At 38.9% G+C, this 27,488-nt stretch overlaps 1 protein-coding gene across 5 annotated transcripts in view; it reads left to right on the plus strand.

Moving 5' to 3' along the window:
• The first annotated feature begins 16,668 nt into the window (after positions 1–16,668).
• The window catches only part of lrrc41 (leucine rich repeat containing 41), a 36,508-nt gene continuing 25,688 nt past the window's right edge, over positions 16,669–27,488 (plus strand). For 4 of the 5 annotated variants that reach the window (XR_003673910.1, XM_028444659.1, XM_028444658.1 and 1 more), the window contains exons 1-2: positions 16,669–16,915; positions 26,398–26,484. Coding sequence is in view for 3 of the 5 variants with exons in the window: in XM_028444659.1 (XP_028300460.1) it covers positions 16,822–16,915; positions 26,398–26,484 (181 nt within the window). In the remaining 2 variants the exon portion in view is untranslated. Of the gene's footprint in view, positions 16,916–26,397; positions 26,485–27,488 lie in introns of those variants that run through there. The other variant, XM_028444661.1, reaches the window with a different exon arrangement.

The following is a 27,488-nucleotide window of genomic DNA, read 5'->3' on the forward strand; positions in this document are numbered from 1 at the left end:
AAAAAATGCGGGGGAACAAACCTGCCGAAGTTAAAATTAAATGAATAAATAAATACACGTTTGAAAACAATTACAAAGGAAAATTTTAAATTAAATACAAATAAATAAATATAAGTGGGGAAAAACACAAAAGTAAAAATACGATTTAGAATATAAATACATCATTGAATAAATCCCATCATTAGAAGATGTTTAGCAGCAACGTGAAAGTGATCTGTTTACCTAATGACACAGTATCAGACCTGGCTGACTTGTTGCAGATTACCCACATTTGAAAAATGTTGTGATTCATTTTGGGTTAAATGATTTAGCCAAGGAGGAGTCTGAGGTGTTAAAGCAGGATTTCACCCATCTGCTAAAAACTGTGAGCTGTTTACAGCCTAAAGTGTTCATCAGTGGCCCGATACCTCCAGTCCGCAAAGGAGATCTGAAATTCTCAAGGATTTACTCTTTGAATAAATTTTTGTCTTCGGCTTGTGCTTCACTAAATTTTAAAGAAAATTTTCCTATTTTTTGGGAACATCGTCATCTTTTTAGAGCAGATGGACTGTGTCTAAACAAGGCTGGAGTAAAACTCTTCACATCCAACTTGTTTTACTTCACCAGCCACACTGCTATCAGTTCTGATAAAGACAGAGGACAACATGTACCATCGGAGAACAAAACAACAAGGAAAGAACATGGAGTCGATGAGCTTCCAGCAAGAAATCAAAATCGCCAAAATGAAGAGGTCAACCTAACCCCCACATCTCAGGACCCACCTGCTTCACCCCAAAATTCACCTACTTCCACCTCATCCAGCTTCTCTCCTACCCCTGCCTTCTTGGATTTAACTGCCCAGATGAACGAGCTGGTTCTGGCTGGCACAAGACTAACACCCCACCCTTTACCCCACCATGGTCAATCTGCACCACCCATCCCTCCTCGACGATACCAGGGCCAGGATCACTCTTCTACTCAGGCCAGCTGTGTTCATCTTAGAGCGACACAGGTCTGATGTGTGCTGGGTCCGGACTGCAATAGCTCTATTTTTAGGAACAACCAGAAAAAGTCAGGGCCCTATGGAGTTAATGCAGCTTCTTTAATTCCTGTGGTGACAGGTAACACAGGTAAAATTGTGAAATTAAAGAAAAGCAAAAAGCTTTATAGAGATAAAAATTCGACTCCTATAACATGTCATCCAAAAAGTCCACCAGTGTCTCCAGTAAAGTCTTTAAAATTAGCTCTTCTTAATGTTAGATCTCTTGTTAACAAGTCACTACTAATTAATGATATTATTTTGACACATCACTTGGACTTTTTATTTCTTAATGAAACATGGTTGAATGATGGTATCAGTAATACTATTCTCAATGAAAGTGCACCACAAGACTTTATTTATTTAAATAAGTGTCGTACTTGCAGGAAAGGTGGTGGAGTTGCTGCCATTTTTAAATCAATATTTCAGTGCAAAGAAATAACATTTGGTGATTTTATCTCCTTTGAATATATGTCATTCTTACTGAAAGGTGATTCAAGAGTTCTGTTTTTAGTCGTTTATAGACCCCCAAAATATTCTGGAGAATTCATGGATGAGTTTGCTGAACTGCTGTCAGTTGTATGCACTGAATACAACTTTTTAATAATAACAGGTGACTTAAATATTCATGTAGACAATAACATGGACAATACTGCCAAAGAACTGTATGCTTTAATGGATACTTTTGGTCTTACACAACATGTGACTGGTCCGACACACACTCAAGGTCACACTTTGGATCTGGTCATCTCTAAAGGTGTTGACATCTCTGCTGTTGATGTAAGAGACTTAGCTCTATCTGATCATTTCTGTGTCTTTTTTGACCTAGAGACTGTAACATCTGTTCCCCCTAGTTATGTGTGTTTAAAGAAAAGGTACATAAATGAGAACACAAGTGCACAGTTTATGGAAGCCATAGCAATAACACCAACATTGAGTGCTGAGACAGTTGATGATCTTCTGGAAGAGTATAATAGAAAAGTCTGTAATGTCATAGATGTGGTGGCTCCAATCAAAACTAAGAGAAAACCAAACACACAGAAAACACCTTGGAGGAGGACTGAGATAATGCAGAATTTGAAATCTGACTGTAGAAGAGCTGAGCGTAAATGGAGATCAACAAAACTCCAAATTCATCTAGAACTGTACAAAATAAGTCTGCGAAAATTCAATGTTGGCTTGTTCAAAGCAAGGCAGCAATACTTTTCTGAAATTATTGCCAAAAATGTCAACAACTCTCGCACGTTGTTTTCTGTAATTGAAAAGCTCACAACCCCTCCAGATCAGATAGCACCTGAATTACTGTCAGCTGGAAAATGCAATGAATTTGCTGTATATTTCAATGAAAAAATACAATCAATAAGGTCAAACATCAGAACAAACCAGCAAAATCACAAAAAGCTTGAACAGCTTCAACCACTGAGGGATGAGTCAACTACAATGTTAGAGTTTATTACAGTGAACCCAAAAACAGTAGAGGAGACTGTTCAGCAGCTGAATCCATCAACGTGTTGCCTTGACACAATACCCTCAAACTTCTTTAAAACTGTTGTAAAGTCAATTGTCACTGATTTGTGTCAGATAATTAACGGATCATTCCAAACAGGCACCGTACCAAAATCCCTGAAAGTAGCTGCTGTGAAACCTCTGTTAAAAAGAGAACACTGGATGCCTCTATACTGGCTAACTATAGACCAATCAGAACCTTCCATTCATGGCCAAGATCGTTGAGAAGGTGGTCTTCAACCAACTGAGTCAATTCTTAACATTCAACAAAATATTTGATAAATTTCAGTCAGGTTTTCGTTCTCATCACAGCACTGAAACTGCTCTTATCAAAGTGATCAATGACATAAGGTTGAACACTGATTCAGGAAAAGTATCTGTTCTCATTCTGTTGGATCTAAGTGCTGCATTTGACACTGTAGATCATACAATTTTGTTACACAGATTGCAAATATGGGTTGGACTAAATGGAAAAGTAATGCAATGGTTTAAGTCATACTTGAAGGAGCGAAGCTATTTTGTAAGCATTGGAAACTTTGAATCTGACAGATTACCAATGTCCTGTGGGGTTCCTCAGGGATCTGTTCTTGGACCTCTTCTGTTTAACCTTTATATACTTCCTTTAGGACAAATTTTACAGAACTGTAAGGTTGATTATCAGAGCTATGCAGATGGCACACAACTATATCTATCACTGAACCCAGATGACTATGGTCCCATTGAGGTGTTGTGTGACTGTTTAGAAAAAGTAAACTGCTGGATGAGTGAAAACTTCCTTCAACTAAACCATGACAAGACGGAGGTGATTGTCTTTGGTAACAAGGAAAAGAGGACTGCTGTCAGCTATTATCTTGAGTCTCGATCTTTAAAAGCTAAAGACAAAGTCAAAAACCTTGGTGTTCTGATTGACTCAGATCTTACATTCAGCAGTCAGATCAAATCTATCACAAAAACAGCTTCTACCACCTAAAGAACATCTCCAGAGTGAAAGGTTTAATGACTCAGAAAGATCAGGAGAAAGTGGTCCATGCTTTTATCTCCATCAGACTGGACTATTGTAATGGTCTTCTGACAGGAATCCCCCAAAAGAGCATCAAACAGCTACAGCTGGTTCAGAACGCTGCAGCTCGGGTCTTAACCAGAACAAAGAGGTCAGAACACATTACTCCAGTTTTAAAGTCTTTACACTGGCTCCCAGTCAGCCTCAGAATAGACTTTAAAGTTCTGCTGCTGGTGTATAAATCTGTGAATGGGTTTGGTCCAGAATACATCAGTGAGATTTTAGTCAGGTATGAACCCAGCAGGTCTCCCACGTCTATGAACACAGGTCAGAGAGTGGAGCCCAGAGCTCACAGTAAACATGGTGATGCTGCTTTTAGTTGTTATGCTGCAAAGAAGTGGAACAAACTGCAATAGAGCTGAAGTCAGCATCCAATGTGAACATTTTTAAATCAAAGTTAAAGGCACTTTTTTTCTCTACTGCATATGATTGAAAGAGAGATTTTTTGTCATGTTGTTGATGTAATGTGTTTGTTGATGATTTTAAATGATTTTACTGATGATTTTAAATGTTCTTATTGATTTTAAACAATTGAATGTTTTATCATGTAAAGCACATTGAGTTGCCTTGAGTATGAAATGCGCTATACAAATAAATTTGCCTTGCCTTGCCTTGCCTTGCCTTGCCTTGCCTAAATGCATGCAAAAAATATTGTTAAAAAATTAAATGAAATAGATTGATAAATATAAGTGGAAATTAAAAAAACAAAAAAAACAAACAAATATAATTTAGATACTTTTTTTTAACTTGTATTCATTTAATCATGTATTTTATACATATAAAACATTTTTTTTTTTTAAATTTGTTTTTATTTTTACCTTCATTCTTTTATTCATTTACTTTTAATTATGGCAGGTTTGGTCCTCCATAGAAAAACACTGTTCGAACGTGATCTCAGTGGTGCGTTCAGGTCTGTGGGAAACCGGTGGCATTGCTATGAATTTTACGCAACAGACAGAACGTGAAAAGTGGTCACGTGCGTCGTAAAACTGAACGTTTCACCTTACGTAAATTATTTTATTTTTATGGTTCATATAAAACGTTAAGATAGCCATTATTTATGTATTTCTCACAAATAAACACAAAAATAGATTGTGTATCTTGAAAAGTTTTTTTTAAAAAAGTTTTTACGTCCAGTTGCGTGACGTCGTAGCCATGGAAACGAGTTGGATGCGACATTTAAATTCACCTGCTGAACTTCAACGTTCTTAGCGAGCAGCGAGAGACGTTGAGAGGAGAGCTGTGAGACTCTGTGAGCATCTTTGAGCTGAGAAAGGAGAGAAAAACTCTACAAAACACTGAGAAAAGTCATCAGAAGACCTCTACACGACCAGAAGAAGAACTTCAGACCAGGACCAGAACTTCAGAAAAAGGACTTATAAGACGACGAGACCAGAAAAGTGAACCATGGCCCTGCGCATGGCTCAAGGTAAGACACGTTTGAATTATTCTCACCTGATAGGCCTTATTTCATCATTTTAGCACTGAAAAGTTAAACATATATTATGATTTATAATCTATAGGTCTGTCTAAATCAGGTTCGGGGCCTGAGACGTTTATATTTTATATTATAGGCCGACAGAAAATGGTTTTAACATAACGAAAATCAAGAAATGCTGATTTGTCATGTGTTACTTTGACTTATGTAATAATTTTACTCTGATGTGACACTTTTAGTGATTATTTGGGCTGTTCCGACTGTTTTGCTGAGGTGTAATTATTTAAAAAAAAAAAAAAAAGTAGATTTATTTAAGTCCTGTACTGACTGAGGTAGATTTAATGTAAATTTGTACTTTAGTTCATAAATAATTTAAAGTCGAGTTTCACTTCACATTTTTCAAGATAAAATTGATACTGAACTATTTGTTTTGGTTTGTTTTGGAAGCAGCCAATGAGGTGGGTGAAATGTAGTTACCATGGATACTGTTTGCATTGTTTGTGCTTGAATATTTACTTCATTTATTTACAGATACAAACTTTATTTCCTACATTGATCACTTTCTTAAAATGTCTCCTTATTTAAATTTAAATAGCTTATTTTTCCCCCTCTTATTAGCGGGCCAAGCCCGCGGGGCCAGAGAACCGCGTATGTAAGCATATGCGGTTCCCAACCTTTGGTGGTTGGGTCCGGACCACCCCGTGTACCTTGGACGCAAAAATTCACATATGTTCGCCCGTAGGTGGCGCTATAACAAAGGTCAACGCGTTTTGGCCAATAACTCCCACACCGTTTGTTGCAAATTTAAAACCTTCATATCCACAGATTCCTTGAATAGCACTGAATTACCTGGGCTTGGCCACGCCCATTTCCGCCTCAACTCTTCTCTGAGCAAAATCGCAAAAACTGGAAAACCTACTTTATCGAACTCCTCCTTGAGGTTTTGTCCAATCAGCGTAAAACTTGGCACGTAGAGTCTTCAGTTGGACGTAATCTCCAGTTAACGCTATGAGTTTGTTCGGGTAAATTATGCGCAAATTATTAGCGAGTAAAGTTTTCTAGCTAGCTATAAAAATGCAAACTGGCACATATCTCGGTCAAAATAAAAGCTAACAACACCAAATTTGAGATCCTTAGTTGGCATGTGACTGTGAGGGTATGCGGCAAATTTCAATGATGTAGACCACTAGGGGGCGCTACAAATAATGAATATTTATATCTCTTAATTGGCACAACCAATTGTGAACAAATTTGGAGGTGATGATCTTGGGTCCTTCCTGAGGCGATATTTCAAAGTTATTCACGACTGGTCAAAGTGGGCGTGGCCAATGACTAGGGATGTAACGATTAATCGTAAGGCAGTTAAAAATCGATTCATAGGTATCACGGTTGATATCAATTTTCTGACAATTGAATCGCAGTACTTTTTTTAACCAGCAGAGGGCGCTATCCGGAAGTGTTGGCGGCGGGCGGAGTCTGCTAATACTTTTTTTCTGGCTGCCTTCTACTCTTAAATATGTTAATAAATGATTAATTACCCCTTTAGCACCGAAAGAATATATGTAATATTACTTGAATATCTGTAAAAGTCACGTTTTTCTATTAGCTCTGTCTGCTAGCATAGCTTCTCTTCTTCACTGCAAGATATCTGCATGCCAACCGACCACTGTGTTACCAGCGCCCTCTGCTGGTCCAAACAAATATGTGCAATGACGGGTTTTTTTTTTTTTTAAAGTCCAATTGTTAAGGCACAAAATACATTTTCAGTTGCACTTTTAAAAGAAAAAGAACTATTATGCAGTTTTGAATTGTTTATTATAGAACCAGAATTTAAATTAATAGGCTTCATTTTCATTTGTATTATTCCTTTATTTATTTAATTTAAGATTTATTTTTAGTTAAATTGCATTGTTTTGAATAGTTTATCAAGGAATTCTTTTGACAATGAAAAATAAAAGGAAAATAATACAGTATTTTCTAGTTTTTTTCCCAAAAAAAAAATTTGTCTACAGTCCCATTTAGTAAATGAAAAAATTGTGAGAGAATCGTATCGTGAACCCAGTATCGTGAATCGAATCGTATCGGGAGTTGAGTGAATCGTTACATCCCTACTAATGACATAATAACACATAAGTAAACAAACACTTATTTTTGTTGAATTATTATGTTGAGGGCAGTGAAATTTACAGGGTAACTATATAAGAGCACACAGATCACCCATACCAAAAATTGCCACACTAGGTGGCGCTATAACTGCAAAAACATTTTGGTCTTTAACTTTCACAATTTAATTCACATCTTCATAAAATTCATATCCACATGTTCTCTACATAGAGTCGCATTTTCTGACATAGGCCACGCCCACTCCCACAGCACATTGCTCTTTGTAAGTCACTACATATCAAACTTACTTTTTCAAATTACTCCTTGGGGTTTTGTCCAAAATGCGCAAAATATTAACGAGTAAAGTTTTCTAGCGAGCTATAAAAACACAAACTGTTATTAAATCGGGCTTTCGCCTTTAATTGGCCATGTAATGTTAGTACATTATTGGAATTTGTCTTCTGCACTTAACCCATCCCTGAGGAGCAGTCGGCAGCCATTTTGCAGCACCTGGGGAGCAGTTCGGGGTTAAGGGACTTGCTCAACATCCCACAGTGACGGCCCCGGTGAGGCTTGAACCGGCAACCCTCCGATTACAAGCCCAGCGTCCTTAACCACTAGGCCACCACTCCCATATCTTGGTCAAAATAATTGCTAACACCACCAATTCTTAGATACTTGGTTGCCATGAGACTGTGGGGGTATGAGCCAAATTTTAAAAAATAGGCCTCTAGGGGGCACTGCAATTATGAGAAAATGATATCTCCTAAATGGCACAACCGATTTTTATCAAATTTGGTGGGTATGACCTTGGTTCGCTCCTGGGACCGTATCTCAAAGTTAATCGCGATTGGTCAAAGTGGGCGTGGCTTATTACTACATAACATATAAATAAACAGACCTTTTTTTCAGCTGAAGTATTATGTTGAGGGCTGTGAAATTTACAGGGCAACTATAGAAGAGCACAGAGATCACCCATACCAAAAAAGTGCACCACTAGGTGGCGCTATAATGGGTACAAACGCATTTTGGCCTGTAACTTTCACACTTTAAATCACATCTTTCAAAACTTCATATCCACCTGTTCACAGCAAATGGCACGTTGGCCTGTGTCCTGACGCTCGCCCCGAGCCCGTCTTCCTTCGTGACGTACTTTCAGGGGCACGGCAAAACCTGGGGTCCGAGTCGCGTGAGAAGGCTTGGCCCCCTTTCATAACTGCTTGCAGTTCTAGTTTATTTTGTTGTTCACTCATTTTTTTTTTTTTTTTTTCCAATTCGTTTTTAGTTTATGTATGCATATATGTGGGCATGTGTGTATTGTGTACATATGCATATATTTATTTTGTATATTTTATATACTTTCTATAATTTACCCTTTCTCAGCATGTTTGAACTTCTGTTATTGTTTATAAAACATGAGAATAGCTCAGCTGGAGCTATGGGGTGGGGGAGGGGGATGTTTCACTGTTCTTAATTGAAACATCTTTGATGTTAATGTTTTTGTTTATATGTATGTATAATTGAAAAACATTAAAAACACCTTGACAAAAAAAAAATTTATATAATAATTTTTGCATAGTTGTATATTGCAGTAATATTGTACGTGTCAACTGTCTTTATAACGTCATGGTTTCCCACATTTGGAAAAAGGAAGGACGTGACCAGACTCAGGAGTTCACTCATTCTTCCTTTTATTCTTTCCAGTGACAAGAAAGCTGAAAAACCTTTGAACACAATTTCAGGTCAGTACATTTAAAGACATGTAAAATTAGGCATTAACCAAAGGTCTACTTTGGTTACTACTACTATAACCTGAAACCTTTTTCTTTGTTTATATCAATTATAGGTATTAACATATTTTAAACTATTTTCCTCTTTTCATATAAACAACTTCATTAACTCAGCAAATGACTTATACAATGATGAGATCACATTTTATCAGTCCAGTCATAATGAGCCCTTCAATTGGTTTCAGTCCTTTTCCCGTGCAGTGCACGTTTCAGCTGTTCTCAGCTTCATTGTGCACAGCCAAAGGTTGCTTATAGGGTGACTTTCTCATCAGTGCAATTGTGCTCACCTGTTGAGGAGCACCGCGGAGAATCATGCGCACACACACAGAGCAGTGTGCGGGGCTGCACACATACGGAGCATTAAAGCCTGGTTTATGCTTGAAGAGCACGGGACGTTGCGAGGTACACGCGCCACAACAGTATGGTTGTCACAAAATCCCACGGCACACCTGGACTTTCCTCATAGCACACTAGTGTTCCGTGACACACCGTTCGGGAACCTCTGCACATGGAATATACGCCTCCGCGTCGTATGTCAGAAGCATCTCATTACGCCAATCCTGATTGGCTGGTGAAATGTATATATCCGCCGCAGGTTGTCCTGCCTATTATGAGTAGGGTGAGCAGGGAGTACAGTGCCATTCAAACAAGCAAACCTCTTCTCAGCAATTCAGCAAGAAGGGCTGTCTGGTGAGACATCTCACTCATATTACTCCGAGAACCAGGGTTATGTAAATAACCTATAGTTCTCTTTCATAACATTTGTCTCGATGTCTCACTATGGAACATGGTAGCTCCCTTTATTTCAAACAAGCTTATTGCGCGCTACACCAGCCCGCAGGGCAAGCACTGTCCCGATCAGGCCCATTTTCCAATCACTGGTAAATAAAGCCCAACAAAACCCCAGAAAACAATAACCAGTAATAGATATTTGCTCCCTGGTAAAGATAGTAGCTATTACAACTGGTACAATGATAAACTGGCAAAGAACCCATTCAAGTATGTCAGCGTGGGAGCGCAGGGCAGAGCATCTGATGCAGGAGTATTTGCTCAATCGGATTTCAAACAAGCGCTCGACAAGACTCTCCTCAGTTTTCCCTCTGCAAAGATGCTCCCAGGCTCTGACAAAGAATTCCTCTTTTTTGTTTATAGAGATGATGCATATCCTTCGTCCTGCAATCTCATGAAGCCCTACTCATTTTGTCAGATGGACCCTGCGTAGAGAGTATTTCACTACACACTCATGTGGATGCAGAGTGGTGGAGGTATGGCTTTGGTATCCTTGCTAACAGATAGAGACTCAGAATATTCCTCGCCACAATTATGCTCAAACCTTAGATGGTGCAGAAGATCGTTCGGGCATGCAGGAACCATCCACATGCTCGTGGATGGTTCCTGGAGGAATGATGACCTGGGAGAAATGGCAACAACTCCATGGTTGCCAAAGAAGTTTGAGACAAATTGAAAAACTATTTTGTTGCGCCTGCAGGCAAAGCGTAACAAAATAAGGCAATTTAATTTAGTCTGTGCTTGTGTGTGTGAATAAATGAGGAAACATAATGCAATCTCACTGTCACACACACACATCCAACTACTTACATGTACAGTTGTGATTAAAAGTATTCAACTCCCAATGAAAATTTTGGTTATTGTTAAAATTTGCAGACATCCAGATACTTCATAACCAGCTGGAGGTGCCAAACACTGCGGACTACACCATTGATGCAGGTTAGGTTATTAGTATATAGGCTATGAATAACTATACTTTAAACTGTGACAAGCGTAAGCACTGATTTTTTTTTAAACAAACCTTTATAAAGATTAATGATGTCGATAGTCATAGGTAGCTGTTAGTGATTACTTACCGGGTACATCTATTGCATTAGCAATTTCGCTCCAACTCTTCTCTTTGTCCGTCCTGTTGTTGTAGATTTTCAACGAAACGTTATATAAAGATTCAGGCTATTGCCACAAATCAACTAGTTGCTCTTCCATTTCGGAGGTTCAAGAGACTTTAGTCCTCAGCGGCAGCATGGTTGGTCTCTTAAAGGCAGTGGAATGATGACACAATAGCTCCACTATAAGCATCCAGCCTGCACTGAAAGTTCATTACGTCTCACCATGTAAGGCTGTAGCTTTGGTGTCATCTCCCCTGGAGCAGCAGTCACGTCCTTGAAATAGAAAATCTCAGTTTGTGTGTGTTCACTGTGCTTAGCAGGCAACGGTAGTCTGGGCAGCCCATCAGCATTCTGGTGCTGATCCAATTTCCAGTACTGGATCTAGTACTGATGAGCCGATAATAGCAGAGCCCATCGTTGCATGCGACTGGCTGCCATTGAGGTAATGCCAGTGTATGCACCAAATATGGAGGTTAGTGGTCTGTGCTCCGTCAGCAATGTGAATTTCCTGCCAAGAAGGTACTAATGGAATTTCTTTACTCCAAATACTATAGACAGAGCCTCCCGTTCAATCTGTGCATAGTTATTTTCCTTTTTGCTTAACATTTTGGACGCAAAGATGATGGGTCTCTCTTCTCCTGAAAGCATCACATGAGACACAACTGCACCGACCCCACAGGGCGAAGCATCACATGCCAGTTGGTCAGAAAGAGCAAGTGCCTCGGATTTGGTGAGGGCAGGCTTCACGTGTTTGAAGGGCTTCTCACATTTTTCAGTCCATTCCCAGTTTGTTGATTTGTTTAACAGTTCGTGTAACAGTTTCAGTCTGTTTGCAAGGTTGGGAACAAATTTTGCGTAGTAAGTCAACAATCCAAGAAATGATCTCAACTGACTCACATCCGTTGGTGATGGAGCCTCCACAATGCCCCTGACTTTTGATGGCACCTTGTGGAGTCCTGTGCCGTCGATCACGTGTCCCAAACACTCAATGGATGGGCAGACAAACTCACAATTGTCCCTCCATACTTTCAAGCCGTAATCCTCCAGTCGTTTGAGTGTCTCATCCAGGTTTCTCAGATGGGTCTGTTCATCGGGTCCTGTGATGAGCAGATTGTCCAGGTAGCACTGAACTCCAGAAAGACCACTCATATCTGATCCATTGCTCTTTGGAACAGCGCGGGAGCTGACGTGATCCTGAAAGGGTCTCTTGTGCTTGGTCAGCCCTTCGTGTGTTACAATAGTTAAGAGCTCCTGTAACTTTGGTTCAACATGCATTTGGAGGTAAGCTTGGGACAAATCAATTTCGCTAAACTTTTGACCTCCAGCAAGGACCGAGAAGAGGTCATCGATGAGTGGTAAAGGATATTGCTCTGCGGTCAAGACTGGGTTTACTGTGACCTTAAAATCAATCTTTCTTCATTACTGGGACAATTGGTGCAGCCCATTCACTTGTGCTTACTGGTTCCAGCACTCCACTTTTCACTAGCCTATCTGGCTTTTGGCTTGATTGCATATGGGACAGGTTTAGCTTTTAGGCACTTGATGTACAGTCTGGCTTGACTGTCAACTTAACCGTAATGTCCTTCATGCTACCAGGTTCTCCATCAAAAACTTTAGGATTGCTTCTTAGGATCTCCTTGAGGGTACTTGTCTCTTTCTCTGCCAGCATGAAGAATTCACTCCAGTTCAGTCTCAACTTTTTCAGCCACTTACGCCCTAAGAGCGCTTAGCAGTTTCCAGCCACAATGTGCAGCGGAAGAGTCTTTTCCTGTCCATTGTGTGCAACCTTGACATCTACAACACCCATCACTTGGACATGTCCATCAGTCTATGTTTTCAACTTCAGCTTCGTATCTTTGAGTGGGAGGTGTAGCAGTGTTTTCTTATAGAACACTTCTGATACCAATGATAGACGTGTACTACCTGTGCTTATCTGCATATGCACTGGTTTGTTCTCCAGCAGCGATGTGATCCAGTAGCCATCATCATCCTCGTCTGTGATTGATAAGACATGCACTTCATCTGAGTCTGAATCACAGCTGCTCCCATACTGTTCATATTCCATTTTGTTCACGTTTCTTTTCTTTTTGATTTTTTGTTGTTTGTTCATCTGGGTCTTTTTGTTTTTGCATGCACGTATACACATATCTGTGGCATTGTCTCTTTTAAAGCTAAATTGATTATCGGTTGTTGATACGAATACTTCCAACTTGATAAGCAAAACCCTCTTAAATACTTTAGAGAGAATGCTTGCAAGTGCAATCGGTCGATAGTTATCCATACTGTTCAATTTAGCAGAATTGTCCTTTATTACCGGTACTAATATAATGTGTGTTAGAGAGCCAGGTAAAACAACATGAATAAGAAAACCAGTTAGTCATATTATATGCACATTATAGTTCTGAGCTTCTAAGATGTCACTATAGATACTTATATATGTATATTTCTCACTCCCCCTAATGTCAGAGCTCTGTTTCTCCAGTGTTGTCTCTCCCTCAGACAAGTTCACAAAATGTCTTGTTCCCACAGTGATTCTCTCTTAGTGTCAGCACACAGATAATCTCATAACAGAGTGTGTCCTGAGCTGGTAAAAACTTATTCCCTTCCCCTCTTCAGTGTGATTAGCCAATAGCAGCCTTTCTGATCATTTTGTCTTTTCCTGCATATAAGAGATGTTTGCTGTTACTGTGTGTTGCCACGTTTTCATTTTCCCCCAACAAGACCTTTTCATCTGTACCCATTTTCCATGCCAGAGCTCTGGAAAAAAAATCCACATAGTTTGGTCTATTTTGAATTTATTTTATCAGACATAGTGTATTACACTATATGTCTGATTAAATAAATTACACACTAAGTGTATGCTCGAAGATTTCCATAACAACACTATCACAGGTATACAGAAGAACTCAAATGCAACGCAGGAAGGAGTAGACAGATACTGAAATATCTAAATAAGATTGAATAAACGGGCCCCGCACAAAACCAGGAAGACAACTGAAATATTCCCCACTCGGATTTGTTATTTAATAAAGAACTCAGATTCCACCCTTAATAATCAAAAACAGGAACTCTCAATTCCCCACTTTAATAATCAAACTCAGGAACTCTCAATACTTTCTAGGAGTTTGAAGTCTCTCTTAACGGGTTGACCATCTAGCAAGAGACTGACAGAACAGAGGGAGTATAAGTAACCTCCTCCAACTTGACGAGGGAATGAGGAGCAGCTGTGGAGAGCAGGAAAACTGGGCAGGCAGGAAAACATGGACAGGAACAGGCAAAATCAAGGAACAGGCAAAATCAAGGAACAGGGAGTGAATAAGGAGGTAAACCATAACTAACTAAGCAGACTCATGACAAACACAATCCATAAACTTTGTTACTTAACAGTTTTGTGATGGTCTTGCATATTTCAGATGTACTTATTAGCGTAATTTCAGTTGGTTCAATATGACCAATATTAAATCTATCACTCTTGACACAGTTGAATAAATTCAAATTCTTTTGTCTGGACCACATACATGTTGGATGATAGAGAAAATTTAAAGTTATTCATTGCTTTAATCTCTCTCCAGAATTCATTATTATTGTAGCTTCTTAGCCAGAGAGTCAGCCCGCATTGTATTTTCATTATGCTTAACATAATGCAACGCGTATTTAAACCTAGCATTGGCAAGCTTTTTGTTTTCAGACACTTTGCCCTGTCTAGGCTTTCCAGCTGCTACCTAGTTTAAGAAAACCTGTCTGGCCTCAGCATGTTGTTCAGCCACAAATTCTTTCCACCCAGGTATAGTATTATGCTCTCTATATCTCTATTTCTGGAGTGGGATGCTAGATTTCTTCAGGGCCTTTACAATACTCTCATATACATCTCTGTGCAGTGCTCAGAATTCTTACAATTTATATATTTATACAACAAAGACCTCACTGGGAGATGAATCTCTCTTAAGAAGGAATCACACAATAGTACTTATCTATTTCCTCAGGGGATAATTTGGACCAATCCAACTTGCCTATATTTGGTAAGATATAATATTATATAATATATATAATATTATAATTCCACACAAAATTGCATTAGATGTTTGGCAAAAATAGAGCAGGAATCCGACACATCGGCATTAAAGTCCCCCATGACATAAATACATGATGATCAGTTTTCCTCCAGAAACGAACTGATAAAAGCCAGTCTATTTAAAAACTCATTGTCAGACTGATAAGACTCAAAGGGTGTATAGAGGGTTTTCACGGCGTGTCATCAACCGCGTTATTAACCCGGAATTTGCCATTATGGAGGTAAGCAGTCGGTTTACAAACAGCACATAAACGAGCAAATCCCGACTTTGAGAGGAAATGATGAACTATTGCTGTGTTTTTGGCTGTACTAATCGGTCAGAATGTGAAAAACGTGGAGTTTTATAGACTGCCAAAAGTTATAACAGATCAGGAAAGAACAATGTCTGCATTTTATAGTGAGTAGTTCTACATCAGGAGAGCAGTGACATGAGACTAGCTCACTGTTGTTGCACCAGTTGTTAATGATGTTTATGCAAACACCGCCGCCCACACCTCCCGTTTCACATTTAAATCCAGCTTCAGGTGGTCTAGTTTGTTCTCCAGGGAGCGGACATGGAAGGAAGTGGTGTTTTCTGAGGATTAGCAATTTAGCTTGGTTGCTAGCCCCGTTCCTGCATCTGATCACACCGCCTACGTCTCCTCCGCTGGCGGACACCGCTGGTATGAAGCTCCGCTGCTCCACAGGTCGCTGGATGTAGTTGGTTTAGTAATCCAAGGATGGAGGTCCAGAGTAGTCGGATCTAACGGACTATAACTGTTTGATTTGCCTAAATCTAAGATTGCCTGGTGGTTGTACACTATTTTAGAGTAACTACGCTGCAGGTTTACTGTGAAATTATTAGAACTGACTGAGTTAACTGCCTGTATATATGGACTTGGACTTGATTTTATATAGCGCTTTATCACCACACTGAAGCAGTCTCAAAGCGCTTTACATATCAGCTCATTCACCCAATCACTCTCACATTCACACACCAGTAGGACAGGACTGCCATGCAAGGCGCTAGTCGACCACTGGGAGCAACTTAGGGTTCAGTGTCTTGCCCAAGGACACTTCGACACATAGTCAGGTACTGGGATCGAACCCCCAACCTCTCGATCAGAAGACGACCCACTACCACCTGAGCCACGGCCGCCCTATATCCGTTGCTAACGCGAGCCTCTGCAGCCACAGCCGACCTCCAAACTTCTATAAGATTTAAGGTCTTCTGCTGTGTATGGGCTTGGTGAAATCCAGGTTGATGATATCAGGACACATACTCGTCCAGATTTTTGCCTCGTAGATCCTGGTTTAGCTTTTCTAGACACAAGCGCCTCCTTTCCTCTGATAACTTGTGAGATTGTTTTCCCTGATTTGTGATGATTTTTGGCAATCTATAAAATTCCAAATGAGTCTCACTGTTTGACCAATTGATACAGCCAAAAATACAGCAATTGTCCACCACTACGTCTCGAAATTCAGGATTTTCTTGTCTGCGTGTTGTTTGTAGACCTGCTGCTTTACCTCCAAAATGGCGACTTCCGGGTTGATAATGCGGTTGATGATTTGCCGCGAAAAACCCTCTATTGATGTTCAGGATAGTGAATCTCCTCTCATGTATATTTATCTCTAGTCCAATGGCCCAGTCAACATCCAGTCTCAACACTTTCACTGTGGAATCATATTTAATGTTCCACAGATTAGAGGAGATAGGGACAAAAATCGGCCCTTTAGTGTGTGCCAGCCGGATCAGTTCTGCTCCACTGCGCTAGGGGGCAGTACCGCTGTTAGCCTGCTGGTAGAGATGAGGGGGCGAGTGAGAGAAACGGCACTGGAGTGAACTAGTAACGACTAATTCACAAGAACCGAGGAAAAACAAGCAAATCTGTGCGTTTGTAGAGGCAGTGACTCACGGGACTAAATATTTCCCTGTATAGAAGGATTAATTGTCACAATGACGGGGACAGACGATTGGAGGAACCTGCAGCACAGATGTTTCAGGGCTGCACGGATACATTTCAACACTCTCGGCTCGGACGCCTTTCTAGGTGAGTTTTATGCACCTGCATCATCACATAAATATACATTTGTGTTCATTTATAGTTTCTGACTCATAGTAACGGAAACGAGAATAGACTTGACTTCGCGAGAACGGGATCACGTCGCCGCCATTTTCCTGGAAAAATAGCAAGTTAGCAGCTAGCTAGTGTTATTAAAGTTATTAAAAAAGATCACTGACTATTCATTGAATCACTTTAAGAACCATTCGGACACATTTAACAAAATGAAAGACGTCAATAAAGGTCTAGTGTCTAGTAGTTATTTTAAACAACAGCAAAAATCCTGTGTGCTAAACTCAAGGCTCGGGGGCTAAAGCCGGCCCTTTGGAGCATTCAATTAGGCCCGCAGGGCAAAGTAAAAATGACAGGGAAAACATGCATCATTGTGTAAATTAAACTCAACAGTATTTGAAGGGGCTCACACAGTTTCCCTGGTCCCTATAAGTGCATGCTTGCAGTAGGGCTGTCAAAATTGCTCAGAATTTGACGTTAGAATATTCCCTCTAAAAAAAAAAAAAGAAAAAACAATATTCGAACTATTCAAATATCGTTTTTTTTTTTTTTTTTTAATTGATAGAAAATTATTTACTCAATTCAATTCAACTTTATTTGTATAGCACAATTTACAACAGTCATCTCAATGTGCTTATCAAAATATAAAATTCATAATAAGAAAGAAAAACCCCAACAAGATCCACATGAACAAGCATTTAGCAACAGTATAACTGGTGGCGCATGTTGTCAATGACGTGCATTAGGTCAATAACAGGACCAATTAATACAAAGAGACAGATTAACTACTTGTTTTTTTTTATTCAAGTTAAAACATTTGACAACCTTGAACATATTCTTGCCCACACTCTCACGCTCTCTGCGCATAACCAAATATAGCAGGCTTCAGTCAGTGATTGAAACATTTTTACAGTATAGAACTGAATGCTCCGAGCGACACTTTAGTAATGTTTATGTTTAACGTGAAATAAATGTGACAAATAACTGGTACCCTGAGGTTCATAAAAAATGAAGTGCTATTAAAAATGAAAAAGGCTACTTACATTCTTGGTGCTTGTATAAAAAAAGGAAACAGAACTGACTGCAAATTATTCCATTGTCTTTTTAGTGCGTGCTGTCACTGGCTTTGGATCAGGCCTCCAAGTTATTTGCCAAAAACACAAGACCGTCCACATTTGAAGGGGCCAGTGCTGATCTCTTTTTATTTACTTTATTCCCAGCGGTGGAAAATACGCATTCAGAGCGCACTGATGATCCGGGGATGGAAAGTCATTGTTTTGCCATCTGAGCGACGTGAGGGTATCTCTCAGAGCCCAGAGTTTTCCACCACTCTCTGACAATGCCGGTGGTTCTGGTCCGTCTGGCGTTTGCTTTTTCAGTTGTGCGAGCAGAACATATATTAAAGGCAGCACAGACGACGCTGTTGGATATATTTCAGTTGCAAGTGCTTCTGTTGCCACATTAAAGGGTTTAAGGGCCTCTTGCACCTGCAATAAATAAGTAAATATAATGCGTTGATATTATAGGACAGGTTTGCATTTGTCCAGCTTATTAACATTCACACAAAGTAAATTAGGGCCGTCATTCTACATATTTAAAAATATATATTAGGACAGTTTTGCATTTGTCCAGCCTATTACTGTACATTTCATACATTATGCTTACGTTTTCCATTAGGGACCATTCGCTTGTGGTCAGCTCCATTCTTGACAGTTTTTTCTCGTAGATGAGAGCAGACACTGCTGCTTGCTGCTCCGATGCACGGCAGATCATTTCATAAGTGCTGTTCCATCGCGTCGGACAGTCATTAATCAGCTTTTCATTTTTTAATTCCAAAAGTTGTTGTTTTTGCTGGAGGAGGTAGCTGAAGATTTGTTGAAATGTGAGGCCGCCACTTTCAGCCTACCAACGGCTCAATGGCGCTGACCCCGAGCCCTTTATGCACAGCCAAGTTTATTGTGTGCGCCACACATGGTATATTCACTGTTTGAAGACGTCTCTCCACTGCATTGACGTAATTAGTGGCATTGTCCGTTGTGATGGAAATTACAGATGCCCTTTCTATGCCAAAAACATCCAAGATCTCTTGAATGCATTCGCCTACATTCTCTGCAGTGTGGCTTAGCTTAAGCTCTTTTGTTTTTAGCACATTGTTAAGCATTTCCTAGTCATCATTAATTCAATGGGCCGTTGCTTTAACATAGTCGCTAGGGGATGTCCACCCATCCACCTGTTTGTCTTTGATTCCTTTATCTTGTCTGAGGTGCTGTTTTACACTTCTACAAATATATTGGTGACTGTTCCACGGCTCGGGATGCGGTACCTTGGTTCCATTTCTTGATAAAACTCCCCGAATGCTTGCCCCATCCACGACACTGATCGGTTTCATATCCTTACAAATGAATGATGTTAATTTCCGCGTGATGGCTTCTTGTCGTGCTGCAGACAATGCGCTTGTGGAGGGCGGTGCAAAATAAGTGTCAAGACGTGGTTGTTTAGATGTAGTTTCACACATCATGCCAAGCTCCTTTGGATGCACATTTTCGAGGCGTAACCTCATGTTGCTAGTGGTTGAATGGTATGCTAACTGCATCTTACATAGCTGCATACAACTTTATCTCGTGGCTCCACAAATTTACCTTCTACCGACCAAAATCCAAAGTACTTTCAGACATGGCTTTTTAGATGTGTTGGGGTTAAAATTGCTTTCACTGCTGCGGTCAAGTTGGGCTCTGTCATCTTCCATGTGCACTGTTGTGACCTGACGCCACTCCTGCAACTTGTCTCTGACCCCTCAAGCAGCGCGAGCACTCGCAAAGCAGACAGCTGCGCCTGCTACCCATTGAACTATATAAAACCTACCGGGCGTGTTTTTCCCATATATATATATATATATATATATATATTCAAATATTAATTTTCACATTTGAATTAAAATTTTCCACATTTTCACATTTGAATTAAAATTTTCCACATTTTCACATTCGAATTTAAATTTTTTTTACTATTCAAATATGTATTCGAATTTAGAATATTCGTTGACAACCCTGGCTTGCAGTCATTTTGGTAATACTTAACCTGAAGTTCTATACATTAAAGCTAGGCAGTGATGTTGATAGGTTTTCAATGTAGTCAGTCCCGGGACCCACAGGTGGTGATTTGAGTGGGTCCATGAGAAATTCAATGGGTCCCCTTTCTATTTCTTATATTCTTCTATTTCTTAAATTGTAGTGTTAAACTCTCTTAATGGTGGTATGATATGGCTATAATTAGCAGATATATTCACATATGTTCAAAATATATCTGAAATTAAACAAATACAATTCTAAATCTGAAAGGTTTATTGCACAGTGGCAGGTTATATTGCACTTTTGTAGCAACATAAAAGAGCACCAAAATAAATGACTAAAAGTCAAATGAAAACAAAGTGGTGTCTGTTGTACAAAAATAAATGATCAAAAGTGCTAATTTTAACACAAACAAAACATTCTCATCACCATGACAAAGTAAAAAAATAAATTGTCACCAAAATAAGACCAAGATCAACTAAATCAAATGAACTGAGTCAATCACTATGAAACTTTTAGCACGAAAATGTAACGTAACTAACACAGTGCAAAGTCTGTTGAGAAAAATGAAATGATGCAGATATGTTTGTGGTGTATTGTAAGCAGCTAGTTAACTGGCTAGTTGTTGTTGTAGCGGCTAAACTAACATGTTCTCAAGGCGATCATGTCTGTGCGGATTTAATGCGTAAAGGGGTCCGCTCACGGCTAGGTTTATTTTGGTAGTTACTGTGATTTTAAACATAAGTTGATGTTTACAGTGTATCGTACCTAGCAACATCACTGCTTACTACTAAGAAGTTTGTATCTTTGACTTAGGGCCCTATAAAATTTGTTTTACTTTTCTTTTTTTTTTACAAACAAGGTTTTATTTTTTTCTCAAATATTTATCATTTTTTAAAGAAAATTTTAGTTTTTCACTTCTGAGAGGAAACAAAATAAATACTAATAGGGATGTAACGATTCACTTAACTCCCGATACGATTCGATTCACAATACTGGGTTCACGATACGATTCTCTCACGATTTATTTTACAAAATGGGACTGTAGACAAATGATGACTGAAAAAATTATTTTTTTTGGGAAAAAAAATAGAAAATACTGTACTGTTTTCCTTTTATTTTTCATTGTCTAAAGAATCCTTTGATAAATTATTCAAAACAATGCCAATTTAACTAAAAATAAATCTTGAATAAAATAAATAAAGGAATAATACAAATGAAGAAGAAGCCTATTAATTCAAATTCTGATTCTATTGAAAACAATGCAAAACTCCATAATAGTTCTTTTTCCTTTTAAAAGTGCAACTAAAAATGTTTTTTGTGCCGTAACAATTGGACTTTAAAAAAAAAAAAAAACAGTTATTGTATTTATGTCAGATATTTGTTTGGACCAGCAGAGGGCGCTGGTGACCCAGTGGTCGGTTGGCATGCAAATATTCTAGCAGTCAAGAAGAGATGTTGTGCTAGCAGACAGAGCTAATAGAAAAACTTGACTTTTACAGATATTCATGTCTTATTACAGATATTCTTTCGGTGCTAAAGGGGTAAGGAATCATTTATGAACATGTTTAAGAGTAGAAGGTGGCCAGGAAGAAAGTAGTAGCAGATTCTGCCCGCCACCAACACTTTTAAACAGGAGAAGGATAAATATATAGCTGTTTAGAAAGAGTACTGCGATTCAATTTTCAGAATGTCGATGTGAACCGTGATACCTATGAATTGATTTTTAACTGCCTTACGATTAATCATTTGTATTTGAGGTAGCTTACTGACTGTGAATGTGTACCTAGAGACACGGACAAAAGGCTGGAATAAAAAGAACTAACAACACAGACTGAGTTATTCTTAGTTAACCAGACACAACAGTTCGAACACTGAGCAGGTGAAGATGATTAAAGCTGATCACATTCTCACAGAGCACCGCTGCGCTACACGAAAAACGGACGGAGCTTTCAGGGGGGAGGGCGGTGCACTCAATAAGCGCTACCAGGAAACATTTTGAAATGAAATCCACGGTAACTGGCTAGTTGGCTAAACTAGCATGTACTCAATGGGATCATGTCTGCGCTGAGTTAATGCGTAAAGGGGTCCGCTGACGGCTAGGTTTCTTTTGCTAGTTACTGTGATTTTAAACATAAAATGTTGTTCACAATGTGTCGTTTTTCATGGGAAAAATGAGGTTCGTCCCTGGGACGCATGGCTAGTGGATTTACTGCGTCTTTTTAGATTTTTATGCGTCAGGGATGCAGGACGTGTACCTAGCAACATCACTGCTAGGGTAGGCGATTTTTCTCCAGATACACTTTTTAGGTTTTTGGTTGAAATTGTCTTTATGTCCTGACAGAAATTAAACTGTAGCAGCTGTAAACCTGTAATAACTTTGACCAATGGCAAAAAACTAACTTTTTTTTAACCAATCACGTCTCTCTGTCTCCCTGCTTGTTCTCGACCCCTCGCAAGCACAAGCTCACATTGAAAAAGTTTCGCCACTGACAGAGTTAAAGCAGAGTTTTTGGTCACTTTTTATTAACATGTATAATGATAAAGTTTATTGTTTACCTACTGCTGAATGAGACAACAAAGTTTCTACACAATACAAGTGATGAGCTAAGGTCTGCTGCTGGAGCAGCTGTGCTCATGCATGTGTGAGAGACTGAGCACAGGGGGTGGGGCGAGGGGGGTAAAGGCGGAGCCATCTGGGAGGCTACATTCAAAATCATGCAAGCTTTTGAAAATCGCCTACCCTCCCTTTAAAGCTGACATTACACTGTCATTATTACGACATGACACTTGTCAACATGAATAAGGTGTCATTAAGTGTTGTTCGTTACCCTAACATTAACCCCACTAGGTCCTTTCACCTAACCGAAAAAAGGCCAACATAGGTCAAAAGGTGTCATAATTTAGCGAAAAGTGTCATAATTGAGCAAACATGACGACCTTCATGATGACACCTTATTCATGCTAATGACAGTGTAATGTCAGCCTTATCTATAAAACTATAAAACAAGTTGTGTTTCTGTGTTTTTTTAAATTCGATTATGATCGTTATCAGGCTTCTGCAGAGCTGGATGAGGAGTTGATCATTTGAATCAGGTGTGTTGGAAGAGGGAAACATCTAAAACATGCTGGATAGTGGCCCTCGAGGACCGGAATTGGACACCCCTGCACTAAATTAATTATCTGCACTGGAACAGAGGTAGACAAGTATCAACTTAAAGGAGACATATCATGCCTTTAAATCCTTCCTTCATACAGTTGTGGTCTATATAAAGTGGAACTGCAATGCTTGGGTCTGAATTCCTCATTATTATAGCTCCACAGGCCCCTTTTCTACCCCTTTTCTGATGTGCTTCTGAGAGCGACTCGTTTTGTTGCGGTCTCTTTAAATGCAAATGAGACACTTCATACCCCGCCCCCTCTCCAGGTTGCAGAGGTGACACTGTTCAACAACTCCACCCTGTTTGGCCATTTTTGTAGTTTGATAGAAGATATACGATTATCTAGTGGTGCAGAAATGTTTTATTCACGTTATTTACAAAATGTCAACAACAGAAGACTTGTCCATCCAGCATTTAATGTTCGAGTCAGAGTCGGACACGGCGGAGCGAGATGAAAATGAAGATGATGAACCTGCAGAACAACGTCTTCATATGGATGTTAACAAGTGAGCTATAACAAGCGCCGAGCTAAAGCTAGTGCCAAGCTAACGTCATGAAATGCATTTTAATACAGTCTTTTTGGAGACGAAAATGGCAAAATGAAATGACTAATAAAAACTTTAGACTTAAATTAAATCACGTAGGCCATATCATCAAGGATCTAAAACGAGCACACAGCGCTAACATATGAAGACGGTGCAACTGCTAATGCTAACAAAACAATGACAGGGACGTCTTATCATCACACTTTTTACCGAAGTGCTCTGTTCATCGTCTCCAATCAGACGAAGTCTTTCAGCAAATCCTTCTTTATACTGGTGGAGTTTGCTGAAGCCGTAATCCTTGAAGTGCTTCGCTTACACAAAAATGACCTTACCCACAGATGTGGGTACATTTCCGTAAAAAATAAAACTCAACCAGTCACTTCGAAAAGGTTCTGATGCTGGGAGACGGTGTAATGAAGCGTGTGGGTTACTACATCCAACCGAACATTTTGACTTATCCTCTCGTAACTTCTGCATCCTTGAGCTTGGACTACAAAATAAAAGCGAGAAATAAAAATGGTGGATTGCTTGAAGTGTTGGGCCTGGAGTCGATGTCCTAATTTGGCAGTTCCGCTGCAAATACTGTGACGTTATTGTTCAAAAAACGTAATAGAGAATAGAAAAATCGAAACAGATTGAAAAATATGACCAAAACAGAATATAAAGATATCTACGGAGCACCTGAAGAGACTAATTTGAACTTTTCTGTACTTCTAAACACTCTAAATATACAACAAAATGCATTTAAGGGGGAAAAAAAGTGGATTTAGCATGATATGTCCCCTTTAAGTAAAAGTACAGAATGGTGAAAGTGAAAGTACTGAAGTAATAATTGTATAAAAAAATTCTTAGCTGTAAATAGTAAATCTCTGAACATCATTTTTATCAGAAGTGCAATGAAGGAAACACTGATTAGAATCTGTTCCATGTTTATAGTCGTACGACAGATTCACACTGTGTGGTGTTTCATTAATAATAACATCATCAAATCACCATCACTCACATAATGAACAAAGAGCTGTTAACTTCAACATTACACAAATAAAGACAAGATATTGCACTAACCAACTGTGCTGCAGTCATCTGTTTTAAAGAAGGAAACCATCTAACAACAAATGTATTCGTTGGTGTTACATTTGAGCATCACAATGAGGTGTATTTAGGGCTGGGCGATATATCGGGAATTAAGATACATCGAGTTTCCTATTTTTGTGATATAGAAAATTACAATATCACCTATATCGATATAATAATAGTAATTATAAATAAAACTAGTAGGGGTGTTAAAATAAATCAATTTGGCGATATATCGCAATATTATGTTGCGCGATTCTTGGATCGATTCAAAATGCATCCATATCGATTTTTTTTTTTTTTTTAATTTAAAAAAAATGATAATTTAATTTTTTTAATTATTTTTATTTATTTAATAGGAGTGTGATGATATCTCGATAAGGCGATATATTGCAATATTTTTTTTTGCACGATTGATTATTGATATGCTCGAGCTAAGTATCAATTTTTTTGGGGGGGATTTTTATTTTATTTTTTATTTTTTTTTTGCAAAACCTTTTCTGCTTTTTCAGTAAAATGTGCAGGTACGTCTTCACAGAAATTTTGTCACTCTTGGTTGACGGAACCAATATTTTGTTTACTGGAATATTGCACTATAATGGTGTCAATGGTAAGAAAAACCCTATTGTTTGTTTACAGAAAGCACTATTGGAGATACTTATTTGTTTACATTGGTATGTTGACAATTATTTACAGAAATGTTGCACTAAAATAGTGTCACTGAATTGTTTGTGGTTCGGACTTCATTTGAATTAAAATGATAAAGATTCCTATTGTATACAGTATCGCCATTTTGAGAAAAATTATCGAGAGATGAGTTTTGATCCATATCACCCAGTTCTATGTTGAGGTGTATTTAGGGATGGGCGATATGGATTAAAATTCATATCTCAATTATTTATCTCAAAATAGTGATATACAATATGAATCTTGATATCATTTTTTTGAATAACATTTTTTTTTTTTAACTCAGCTTCTAACCAGAAAGACAATTCAGTGTTAAATTTGCTGATGCAAAATGCCACACATGCACAGTTATTAATAAACAGCTGCAAAATATGTTCTTCTTTTTTCTCCTCTAAAGGACAGCACGTGTGAGTGAGTTCTGTAGTGTGGCTTGTTTAGGGGAAGGTCTGGTTTAGGACGCACTCATAAATCTTTCTAACTGAGCTTTTTAGTGCTGTTCTGAGAAGTAGTGAAAACAGTGGCTCCTAAAATAAGTAATTTATTATAAAATAAAATATTGTCATTTACCATATCACCAAAATAGAAAACTCAACATATCATGAATCTTGCTACATTGCCCAGCCTTAGGTGTATTTCTGAAAAACTAATCAATATTACAGGATGCATAGGCTAACCCTCTCAGTAGGCTCAGCTGTCCTTTGCTTTACTTCTGCTGATTGATCCAAACATGCCACAGGAACAATAACATGAGTTAATGTGCACAGGTTGTTGTCCTTTATTTATTTAGTTCAGGGTTTTTCAGATGAAAGTGGAATGTGGTGCAAAACATTAAGTGTATTTTCAGTCTAATCTGGTATTTTTGGTCTCAGGAGTTTGAAGTTTAGATTGATTCTAAATAAATATCTCTGTCTCACTGTTTATAGACCTTCCAGCTCCCATTCTGCAGGATCTACTTCCTCACCTGACTGTGTGTCAGCTGGAGAAGCTCCAGCCTCGCCTGAACCAGAGAGGTACCATGTGTTCATCGTTTTTCTTTGTGTCACAGGGACCGTTCTTGGATTGGGACAGAGTGGCTGTCATTTATCAACCGTCGTACGTTCAGAGCTGAGCGTTCGACCACTTTCACGCAAGCTTCGATATTTATCAATTGTGACGTGAGCCTACGGTCAGATCTCACATCAGGTCTGACCTCGTTTACGCAAATCTGAGTGTGTAGATTTGTGGAGCAGCGCAGCAAAATCTGACTGAGACTGGAAATAAAGTATGGGGGTGCAAAGGCTTGTGCTCGCCAGTCTTACTCATCAATTTTTTTATTCACCAAAATGTAAAAAGTTGTCTTGATCAAATAGTAGGGTTTTTGTTTTTAGGCTGTGGGTGAGTAACATTTCATTTAAACCATCATTAGCCATTGGTTAAGTTAGTTATTGAGAATTTTATTCAAACCTCAGCCCAAGTCTGTTCCAATAATAATGATAATGTATCCTTTCTTTATTACCGTAGTGAAATTCTTTTTCTGTATTCAACCCATTTTCCCTGAGGAGCAGTGGGCAGCCACAGTGTAGCGCCCAGGGAGCAGTTAGGGTTAAGGTACCCTCCAATTACCAACCTGCTTCCTTAACCACTACGCCACTACCGAAAAGCCAATCTTTGTTTTTCTTCACTTCCGCTGTGAGGATGCTGATTTTCATCTCGAAAAGGTTTGGGGGCATAACATGTTAATGACAATCAAATTCAGCCAACATATTTATTAACACCCGATCATTGGTTCGCTGGGATTGGTCAGCTACGAATGTTTCACAATCACGTTGGTTATGTCGTACGACCAAATGTGAACTCAGATTTGCACCCGTTTTCACGGAATGTTGATAAATGAGGACATGTTTAGTTTGACTCTCTTTCAGCAGCCTTGTCACTTATAGGCCTGTACAATATGATTTAATGTATGAGTGGGGTCAAATTAAACATTTCATTTATTTATTCTATTTTATATTGTGCATTGTTGGAATGTCAGTGC

This window comes from Gouania willdenowi, chromosome 4 (genome assembly GCF_900634775.1).
Source record: "Gouania willdenowi chromosome 4, fGouWil2.1, whole genome shotgun sequence".
Lineage (NCBI taxonomy): Eukaryota > Metazoa > Chordata > Actinopteri > Blenniiformes > Gobiesocidae > Gouania > Gouania willdenowi.